This window comes from Dreissena polymorpha, chromosome 3 (assembly GCF_020536995.1).
Source record: "Dreissena polymorpha isolate Duluth1 chromosome 3, UMN_Dpol_1.0, whole genome shotgun sequence".
NCBI classification, from domain to species: domain Eukaryota; kingdom Metazoa; phylum Mollusca; class Bivalvia; order Myida; family Dreissenidae; genus Dreissena; species Dreissena polymorpha.
The window spans coordinates 68,404,717-68,416,776 of record NC_068357.1 but is presented as its reverse complement, the minus strand read 5'-3'; the positions used below and the strand labels follow the sequence as shown (position 1 = coordinate 68,416,776).

Genomic DNA, 12,060 nt, shown 5'->3' with positions numbered 1-12,060 from the left:
CATATACTATATTGCGCGGTTGAGAAAAACAGATGAGCGTCAACGCGAAGACTAGTGATCGCTTCATTACCAAGAAGACTTCTTTTACTTATGCATACACAGACTTGGTATTGTTTGAAAGCACTATTTGTTAAATAGTTGTTTATAGCTTTAGAACTTAGATTGAATAACAACTGTAGAAACACCTTAGCCAGTTATTATGTTTAATAACACATCAATTGGTGTATTGGTTAGTCAGTGATTGACTGTTAACAAACACACTTGATAATACGCAATACGTATCTTGTTACAGTTGGCTTTGTGTAACAAGCTCTCGGATTCATTTAAAACTTGCAATAATAAAATCAGTAATTCGTTAACTTGAAAACTTGAAACTTGCTAATTTGATGAAACGCCTATTTATATAATTATATTCAATGGCGTTGTACAAAACATATATATGTACATAAAATTGATAAAAAATAAGAGGTATTGATAATATTATGCAGCATTAATTAAAGGATTAATGATCTTAAAATGTGTGATATAAATAAGAATTATGTAAGCAACTTAAGAAAAGACAATAATTATAATGATAATATGAGCAAATATTTATCAACATAAAGACACTGTTTTTCATTTACTAAAAGGATACGTAAAAGGATATTTCTGCACACTGGCTGTCGGATCCCACAGCTACCGGTCACCTGTCATACTTAAGGACACTTCTTTTGGGTTTAACCTTATTTGAACTATCGTGACTACAAGTCACAAATAGACTGACCAAGTGTGACTACAAGACACAACTTGAAGGTTAAAATTACAGTGTGACTATAAGACACAGCTAGAAGGCCTAAGCATGACTAAAAGACAGCTGGTTGATGTAATTCAATCATTGAGCAAAGAAGCCCTAATGATTCTTGGTTACCAGTCACTTTTACAATAAATATCCTTTTCGAGCAAAGAAGCCCGCACAATTCTTTAAATGCTTGGTCCTATGAGTCCTAGTGACAAATAAGCCCGTACAACTGAGTCTCGATTATTATTTTTTAATCACAGGTATTCAAATTAAAATAGGTTGTAAAAGTCTCTGAAGAGGAATGTTTTCAAATATCTTTTGAAAATGTTTATTGATGCGGAAGTCCGGATGCTTGATGGAAGGTCATTCCACAGTTTCGGACCAACAACTCCGAAACTCCTGTCCATGAAAGTTTTTCTCTTTGTTCGTTTCACATCATAACATCCGTCATACGAGACGGTAGATCGTAGGTTACGTGCTGGTACTTTTTCTTTTTAAAGTTCTGTAAGGTATTTTGGCGCGTTACCAACAGAACAATTATACACGAAGTTCAGTAATTTGAATGTTATATTAGCCTTTACTGGTAGCCGGTGTTGTTCATACAAGGCATCTTTTGAACTGTCATATTTCTATCGGCCGAGTACCAATTTGGCACACATGTTTTGGATACGTTGCATTTTGTTTATTTCGCATTGAGCTGTTCCATACAAGATGAGATTACAATAATCCAGATGGGATATTACCAAAGACAAAACGAGTATTTCTGTTGCTTCTTTTGTTAAGTATTTCCTTATGTTTTTGATTTTAAGGTAGTTGTACATGGCTGTACGGCACTTAATTTTGATGTGTTTCGTCTAAATATGCACCCAAATATCGTATGCATTTTTCTGCTTTAACAGTGTCACCAGCAATATCTATTTCTTTAGATTGACATTAATTTAATTGTCGAACATGATGAATTCAGTTTTTGATGCGTTCATTTTCAGTTTATTCTCGTTCATCCAGTTGTTAATAACGAGTGCACAACTTTCAAGTTCTTGAATGGCAGTTCTTTCAACAAAAGAAGATGTAGGTTTGAATCGTTTGTTTGCGGTGTGGTCGTCTGCAAAACCGTAGACTGTGATGGAGGGAGGAACGACATCAAACATTGTTCCAGCGTACGTCAGGTACGTTGCAACGGTTAACGATTTTAACAATATATGATCGCATATAAGAAAAACATTTAAACTGCCGACGGTAAATGTTGGATAATTACTTATCAAATTTAGAAATTAGTATAAAAACAGTGATAAACTGAATAACCCGTGAATGTAAACGATCACATGGGTTGGCAATGGGCTGATTATTATGTTGAAGCATGACGACATCCATACCATTTTCATACAAACATCAACGAAGGCCCTAGCCCACTGTCAATTGATACGTGAATAATGTGTACACATTAATATCACGCCGTTTGGGCGAAACAAATATAGATATGTTACATGGTCCAAAAACCAACTGCTATACTTTCCGTATTTCTTTTGTATTACATTTATCTCGTTTTTTACGGACCTCAATTGGCCGTTGGGGCTTACATAACACCGCCTTAACAAAGCGATGGTCAATTGGTTTACAATCACAGGTCGACGGCGCAAGCATCATGTGTGTCTGACTGGCATGTGTGACCAAATAACGTGTAAGTCGTTTGGTATCACAGGTATTTTTCTCTTAACAAATGTCGCGTCGGTCTCGGGGTCACACGTACTTCTAAAAAAACTTCCTGCCGGTCTCGTGGAATATGTGGCGACAATGTTTGGTGTGCACATCAATATTATTCCAGCCTTGATAATAATATGTGGTGTGTTCTGAGACTTTTGGTGCTAATTCGGCAAGTGTCATATTGAAAAAAAAACATTTGAAATGACGTAGATAAACTTGCGCTTAATTTGGATGAAATTGCCTGATGTTTTCTGTTATTTTACCGGTACTGTATTTAAGTGATATAATAATCGGCATAGACTGACCATAGATAGACTTGTCTATGAACCAAACAGTTGATATTGACCTTTTAATTTCAATGAGCTGACTTATTACTCCCCTTTTATCAAAAATGGCCATGGCATCTTTGTAGCAACAAACAAGACTTCAATACATGTAAATACCGATGTTAGCTTGGTGCTAATAATATTATTTGGATTTAACTTGCCTGTAAGCAAGGTAAGTGTTATTCTTTTGTATATTATGCAAAGCGCAGTGTTCTGCCGCAATGCAGACAGATTAACCCGTTGACAAAAACAACACACGCAAGTCGCTTTGTTAGTGTATTTCCACGTCATAAAGGGTAACAGAAATAAAAAAGACATTCAACGACCTGAATATATCATAAGATGTACTTAATGTTTCACCATAACATCATTATCATCGTAAAAATAAGACACATGTAATTCGCATAACGTTTTAAGTGACCCATATGGCCTTCCGTAGTTTTAGCAAACGAACAAATGGAACTGGCCTATTGTGAATCAATTTCCAAAATTACAGCATAGAAAATGAACGAAATCAATGCCACAACAATACACATATTGTAAAATGCACTTACATCGTGAGTGAGAAGCAGTTTGAACAAGTTTCGTTGACTTTAACAACCCGGGAAAAACTGTGTTTATAATGACAATATTACTACTAAGGGACACAACTTCTCAATTAGAATGCACACAAACTACGCCGCACAATAAAACCACAAAACGTATGCAGCACACTCCCCGTCTGATGTCTACCTGACATCACTATTTACTTACTACAAAATAGTATAGCAAATCAAATCAAGTTCAAACATTGCAGGAATGTTTAAAAATGATTACAAACAGCATTACAAAAATACATTCAAACAAAACATGAACATCCAGCCAATAACAACGATATACGAAAAGGCACTTTGTATGAAATGGGCACAAATAATGTCATATTGGGCAAAACAGTTACGTTGGTTCAAACTTCTATTCACGTTATGTAATACAAAACGTGTGTATCAACTGAACTATTCCACAAGTAGAACTAATTCACAAATGGGACGAGTATAGGTCACAATCTTATCGTCAATACAAGCGCGAACTTCTGCTTTGCGAGCAAGTCCATCTTCACTTTTAATCGCATTCACGATAACTGCAAGAGGCCAATTGTTCCTATGGGACTGTTGGTTCTTCATCAGGACGACGTCACCTTCCTTTAAGTTCGGTTGATGTTTGTGCCACTTACGACGAGTCTGCATATTCTGGAGATAACCCTCGCGCAAACGTTTCCAGAAAATGTCAGATAGGCATTGAACATGTTTCCATGACGCTCTGTACATGTCCTTCAAATTGAAGCTATCAAAGTTTACTGTCTCGTTGTCCTGCTTCCAAGTCAAGAGCGAGGCCGGTGTGAGAATAGTAGGATCATTAGGATCGGTGGACACAGTCGTGATTGGCCTGGAGTTGATGATTGCGCATGCTTCAGCCAAAATGTCGTTAAGACATCGTGTGTCAAACCCTTTTTCTCTTCCAGGAACATCGCATCCAAAATCCTTCGCGTGATTCCAATCATACGTTCCCAAACCCCTCCCATGTGAGAAGAGTGCGGGGCGTTGAAGATCCATGTTGACACACTGTCGTACAAGTGTTTCTTCATGATAGGATCCTCAACATTGATCGTCTCAATTTTCAATTCGTCCGCTGCGCCAACAAAGTCGGTGCCTCTGTCAGAGCGATACACCTTAACAGGTCCACGGATCGAGACAAAGCGGCGTAGCGCATTGATAAACGCTGAGCTACTGATCTCTTCTACTACCTCGATGTGCACAGCCCGGGTGGTAAGGCATGTGAAGAGGATAGCCCATCTCTTGCTGTTGGCAGCACCACCGCGTGTCTTCCTGGTGACAATCTCCCAAGGCCCAAATGTATCCACGCCAACCTCTGAAAAGGGTGGGCCTGGGGTTACTCGATCAAGTGGTAAGTCAGCCATTTGTTGGTGTAGCATCGGTCCTCGAAGTCTTCTACACTTCACACAACCATGAATGACTGCGGAGACAGTTCGTTTGCTCCCCATTATCCAATAACCATTTCCTCGAAGGGCACCTTCTGTGATCAGTCTACCCTGGTGCTTCACTTTCTCGTGAAAGTCACGTACAAGCAATATCGCGATGTGACCTTTAGGTACAATAATTGGGTTGGTTTCAGACACACTGAGAAGTTTAGTGGCCTTGTTCAGCCGACCACCAACCCTCAGAAGACCGTAATCATCTATGAAAGGTGACAGGGTAAGTATCGTGCTATCTGTAGGCAAAGGCGTTTGTCGTTGATGACATTTGATTTCCCGTTCAAAGCTTTCATGTTGTACTTGTTTCAGTAAGATCATTTCCGACTCACGATGGCGGTCAATTGTCTTGTAGGACTCGCAATAATGCCAGCCATAGCATGAGCCTTCTCTTTTGAAGCTCTTTGCAATGTGTGTAAGGAATGAGTTACGTTTCACAAACACACTCCAACTCGAAAACCTTTCATAGCGCTTAGTGTCCAACCCCGAAATGATAGTAGCCTTCACATGGACTTCACATCTAACCTCCTTGTCGAAGTCCGGGTCTACCATAGGAAACATCTTCGGTTCAACGCCTCGCATACACATCTCTTCTACTTCTGGTGAAGCGTGAAGCCAGACATCTAGTCGCGCCTCAATATCTGCAAGTGCGTAGCGCGTAGCACTGTCAGCAAGATTGAGGTGAGTTGGTACGTAGTTCCATTGCGCGGGATTTGTGCAACTGCGAATACGTTCTACTCGGTTCGCTACGTAGGTGTAAAAGCGTCGAGTGTCATTCGCTATGTAGCCCAAGGTTACCTTGCTGTCGGTATAGAACTTTACAACAGATGGCTTTACATCCAAGTTTTCTGTCACTAATTCCCATAACTCAACCGCAAGGACCGCTCCACAGAGTTCCAGCCGAGGTATGGTGTGTCCCAATGTAGGCGCAAGCTTTGCCTTTCCAAGAACAAAGGCAAACCGCGAACAGCCATCCGTTGTTTTGTCACAGAGGTAGGTCACAGCTGAAATGGCCTTTTCTGACGCATCGCTGAAGATATGTAATTCGATATCTTCTGAAAGGTCAAGGGATCTATCCAGGTACAAACGTGGTACTTGAATGTTTCTGAACGACGTCAGTGACTGTGCCCATTGTTGCCAGGCTTCCTTATGGTCTGGTGACAATGGCGAATCCCAATCAGTCACATTGGTCGTGGTCTCACGGAGCAATATCTTACCCATGATGGTGAAAGGAACCAAGAAACCCAGAGGGTCATAAATGCTATTGACCGTTGATAACAATCCTCCATGAGTGAACGGTTTGTCAAGTTCTGTTACGTCAAACACAAATGAGTCAGTTTGAAGATTCAACCCTAGTCCCAAACTTCTTGTGATTGGTAGGGTGTCAGTCTCGAGATCAAGTGCTTTGAACTATTTTCCAAGGTCTTCTGGCTTGAAAACTTCCATGACTTCTTTGCTGTTAGAAGCTATTTTGTGCAGGTGAAGCTTTCCTTCTTCTTGTTAGACCTTCTGTGTTCTTCGCAACAGATCAATTGCTGCGTTAGCAGTGGGCAGAGACGTAAATCCGTCGTCGACATAGAAATCTCTGCACACGAACTGCTTGACCTCAGAAGATCCATCGTATTTCTCTACTGTCTTTCTTAGTCAATACGTCGCTACTGCGGGCGACGGTTTATTTCCGAAGACGTGTACGCACATGCGGTATTCAATAATAGGACGTTCTGGTTCGTTATCTTCATACCAGAAGAACCTTAGGTAGTCTCTGTGTTCTGGTTTCACGAGAAACTGGTAGAACATTTGTTCTATGTCAGCAGTGATCGCATATGCATTCCTTCGGAAGCGCATCAATATACCCAACAGACTGTTCACTAAATCTGGACCTGACAAAAGAACGTCGTTGAGGGATAAACCCTTATAAGGCGCTGACATGTCGAAAACTCCCCTAATCTGATCTGGTTTTTTCGGATGGTACACTCCGAAGAGTGGCAAGTACCAACACTCTGAAGTTTCAGCGAGAGTAGGGGCTTTTTCGGCAACACCGCTGTCAAGGATCTTCCCCATGAACGTGATCATATGATCCTTCTTCGTAGGATCGGTACCAAGGGAACGATGGAGAGACTGGGCGCGTTTCATTGCTATGTCTCGGTTGTTTGGCAACTCGGGTCTTGGATTACGAAAAGGTAAAGGTGCTACCCAATGTCCATTAGGAGCTTTTTCGAATCCACTGTCCATCAGTTGAACAAACTTTCTATCTTCCACCGAAAATCCGATCTTTTTATCATCCTTAGTTCTCTTAAAGATCTCATCATCCACGCCATTCTTCGTGTCACATATCTTAAAATTGTTTCTACACGGCTCAAATATGGTTGACCGACCTCTGTAAGCACATGATTTTTCTTCACATTTAGCATGGTAGGTTTGTGGACCCTGCCAAGGCAAACCTCCCCAACAATAGCCCAACCAAGCTTCAATTTCTGAGCCATTGGGGTGTCCGGCGGTCCTACAATTTGGTCTTGAATCTGATGCGCCTCAATGAGATCACGAACAATAAGGAGTTGGATATTCGCTTCGTCATCCAACACGGGTATGTGTTCGGCTATCCTTTTCAAGTGTGGGTAACACTTTGCCACTTCAAGAGTCACAATTTCGGATCTTTCGTTTGGCATTTCTTCGCACTCTATCATAGTTGGTAGTGCCAAAGTATACGTTTTGTCCCATGACTGAACTGTGTATCCTTTCGCGCGTCTGCCAGACGAATGTACACTCCCGGAACACGACGCCAAGGTGTATGGCACTGAATCACTGCAGTCTCTAAATGTATCTAATAGACCGCCTTTCACTAATGTCCGGTTACTTTGATCGTCGATTGTGGCATACACATTAACCGCTTGTTCTGGATGATTTGATGGTAACACCCTTACTAGTAATGTCTTAGAACATGATCTTCCTGTGAATCCATATCCACATAACTTTGTGCATCTAGCTGACACTTCTTCGGCTTTGGCCTGCTCCCCGCCATGGGGAGGTCTCACTCAGGTCGTGGTACGTATCAACATGCATTGGCGAAGCATGTCTGCTGCTACCGCAATACGTTCACTCGATATGTTCTATACAAAGACGAGCGATGTGTGAGGTGCTCTTACAACACTTGAAACAGATATTGTTGTCCTTCAACAATTGTCTTCTTGCTTCCAAAGAAGCTGACGTAAATGCCTTGCACTTGCTTAAAGGGTGTTTCGATGAATTATGAAAAGGACACACCATTTCGGGATTGCAACCTTTACTCTGGGCAAACACTTTACTTTTCTTCACAGACACTTTGACCGGGTGATCGACCGAGTTAGGATGTTTTCTAAACGTCGGCTCATCGTAGACAAATCCTGGATCATTAAACATCTTACTCATTTCGTCAATGAAGCTCACGAAGAAGCTAAATGGGGGGAATGCCACATGTATGTCCTGTTTATATCTTGATGCACGAGATGTCCATTTCCCCTGGATTGATCCAGGAAGTTTCCTTACGATCGGTATCACGCCTGCTGATGTGTCGAAGTATGACAGAAGAGTTGCATACTTTAGATTATCTTTCAGCGACTCGATTTCAGACAGCAGATCGCTAAGCTTGTAGAGCTTCCGATGGTCACTATCAGTCAACTTTGGAAAACGTTGGAGACGTATTTTCAGTGCACTTTCAACCATCTCCGGTTGCCCGAATCTGTTTTCAAGTCGTTCCCATATCTTAATGACTCCTCTTCCAGGGTTATTGATGTTTTATGCCCTAATCGAACTTGCATAGCCTGATAATATGGGGCCTAAAAACTTCACTAACAAGTCCATTTCCTCAAAAGAGCTTAGTTTAAGTTCATTCGAAACACTTACAAAACTTGCTTTCCAGGTGGCGAAATGTTCCGGCGAATCACTAAAGTTTGTAAGTCTGGATAATATCAAATCCTTTCGTAGTAAGAACTGAGTCAATGATGTAACAACTTTGTCTTTTTCATGTTCACCAGTATTGTGATATTGTCTTGGTGTTGTGGGCGCACAGGGAGGACGAGGCATCGGCGTACATGAACCAGAGTTTATTACAGATCTTGCTTGTTCGTTGACGTACATCTCTGTCCGATCTGGTTCTTTTTGATCATCAACTTCAAAATGAAGCCCCAAGTGACTCAGATTTGCAAGTGCCTCTGCCTCTGCCTCAGCAGTGGCTACCTTCTTGTTGTAACACTATCATATTGGCTTCAAGTTCTGCCTGCTTCATCAATATTTCCGCTTGTTTCTTTATATATTGAAGTTTCACTCGTTGTGCACTTTTCCTCTGGGCCACAGAACTACTATCACTTGTTCGACTGGATTTTCCTGAGGCATTTGAACCAACTGTTAGTTTTTCTAAAGCTTCTTGTTTCAATGTCTCTATTTGTTCTGTTTCTCCAGTACTCATGGTGTCGTATGAACTTGCTTGCTTCAACGATCTTTTCACTGTTCTGCCGCAATGCAGACAGATTAACCCGTTGACAAAAACAACACACGCAAGTCGCTTTGGTAGTGTATTTCCACGTCATAAAGGGTAAAAAGCTACAACAGAAATAAAAAAGACATTCAATGACCTGAATATATCATAAGATGTACTTAATGTTTCACCATAACATCATTATCATCGTGAAAATAAGACACATGTAATTCGCATAACGTTTTAAGTGACCCATATGGCCTTCCGTACTTTTAGCAAACGAACAAATGGAACTGACCTGTTGTGAATCAATTTCCAAAATAACAGCATAGAAAATGTACGAAATCAATGCCACAACAATACACATATTGTAAAATGCACTTACATCGTGAGGGAGAAGCACTTTGAACAAATTTCGTTGACTTTAACAACCCGGGAAAAACTGTGTTTATAAATTACAATGTTATTACTAAGGGACACAACTTCTCAATTAGAATGCACACAAACTACGCCGCACAATAAAACCACAAAACGTATGCAGCACACGCAGAATTGAAAATCGATGTTTAATTTTGTAAGTGAATAATTGAGATTCTTATAGGGGTTGTTTCACATCTTGTAGCGAGCCAAGAATTCATGTCAGTAAGGCTTAATAGGGAAGTTAAAAGAGTGACAAATCAAAACATTTAAAAACAGTCGGTATATGTAATACATTGCATTTTCTTCAAGCAAAGCATTAAGTGCGAAGGCGGGGAATAAACTCCAGTAACAATTTTTACTAAATCCTGAGTATTTATAAAACTTCGAATCTCTAAAAAAAGTTATGCTTTCGATCGACACTTTCCGTTCCTAAACGAAGTGTTTTAACCAAAACGCATTATTATTTAATTTGCTGCATTTATCGTCTGTTGTCTGCGCTACAAGAGCAATTATGCTATAACATGTAATGAAACTAGTTGAAGAACAGGTTTGCTATAACTGGGATGAAAAACACATCAATCGAAATCAGTTGATTAAGATAAATGGGGATAGCAGGGTATAAATGGAAACCAGTGAAAAAAGAAAAATATGCATTACAAAAACCATTGAAATATAATAAACTATTATGAATTTATAAATATACATTTACATTTAAAGATCTTACAAGCAAGAACCACTGGTCTTCACATCTAGTTAGTTGATCTGCATATACTCGTGATTTTCTATTAAATGAATTGTTTTAAATACCCATCTGGTATGATTAAAATACTCTTGAGACAAGGATATGTCTTAACGTCTTGTCAAAAAAATTCTTAATGAATATCATAAAAAATAAAACCCCACATACAAACGTGTATTAAATAAAATTCCACCAGGATACCAATCTGATATGAACAGAACATCCGGCTAAATGTTCCGAACCCACGGAACCCACGGAACCCACGGAATATATACCGTTGTCCCGGCTGTAAGGTTTGGTGAAACGGAAGTTTACGCTTTCTAAGTAAAACGTTTATTCACAATACAAGGTAGTTGTTACACACGTCAACATTAAGAGTATCATAATACTAAGCTGTTACTCATTCAAAGCAAGTAGACTTACGTCGTGGTTTCTTAAATTCAAGCATCAATCGGAGTCAGAAATTGCGTTCTTCACACAACATATTTAAACATAATGTTGGAATCAAAACATTGTCTTAGCGATGGCATTTGGTAATGACTTCCAATGTGTTTCAAAACGGTATCGTTCATGGAAAAAGTATTTAATTGTGAAAAATAAACAAAGTAAAAAAGGGCCGGCCTTTTATTTTATGCTTTACAAAGGTGTTTTGGGTGTTGTTCACATTTCACTATGATTATATAAACGTTTTGTTGCTGAAATATTTTAGAACGTAAAGTAACTTTCAGAGATCCTGTCATTTTCGAACCATTTTATGTATGCTTGCATATTTGTAAAAAAAAATGGAATGTTTCAAATTAATATTTCATTAAGCAAGAAAACGTTTACTGAGGCGTTACACGGAGTCCAAGCTTCGATGCCTTTTGATGTTACAACAAACACTGTATTGACATTCCATGGTCATAATAAATAAAAAATGAAGTTTCGAAATTACATTGGAAAAAGGCTATTTCCATTTTAGTTCGATGATAATCTTATAATTTTACAGATGAGAATTTTACTTAGAAAACATAATGCTACAGTCATCAAAGATAACAGCATTTGAGCATACATTTTGTTAAAGATATTTATTGACACGTCATTTGTGAAGAACAAACTCATTCCCAAACGAATGAACAGATCAAACGACAAATAAAAAGACATCTCAAGATCACTATCTATATTAAACATCGATTTTGTTCAGCACAAAAAATTATAACAATTGGTGTAATGAATGACATATTTTTTGTATACAGTGCAAATTTAGTACGATGTCGTTCATGGACGAACAGATATTTATCACCCGATCTATGAATTTGAGGAATGAATTTTTATGGAATTTGTGTTATGATTTTAGAAGAATATGCGGAAAGAAAATTTCACCTGACTGAAAAGATATTATATGACGTATGTTCGGTCGTATTTTTTTGCTTTGTTTGTTAACACAAAGAAGTAACTGGTATGTTTGTCTGTATGACAATAAACTGTATGTTTTCAGAATAAAAACGTAACAACAAAACAAAACATTCGATTCTTTTAACTTGCATTCAAAGCGGTTGCGCCAAAAGCACGTGGCATCAAATGACATTAAGTATTTCCCATTCACTTACTAAGACCCCAGTGTCTGATAAAATGTAATTC

The 12,060-nt window shown here is 39.2% G+C and overlaps 1 protein-coding gene across 1 annotated transcript; it reads right to left on the bottom strand.

Annotated features, from left to right (window-relative positions):
* Positions 1-4,162: 4,162 nt before the first annotated feature.
* On the bottom strand, positions 4,163-6,052 carry LOC127872309 (uncharacterized). The gene has a single exon (XM_052415638.1). It carries the CDS (start codon positions 6,050-6,052, stop codon positions 4,163-4,165), a length of 1,890 nt encoding a protein of 629 aa, XP_052271598.1.
* Between the last annotated feature and the right edge of the window lie 6,008 nt (positions 6,053-12,060).

Coding starts and splice junctions, on each gene's coding strand:
- LOC127872309 (XM_052415638.1), bottom strand. CDS start 6,052: ATGGGTAAGATATTGCTCCGTGAGACCACGACCAATGTGACTGATTGG.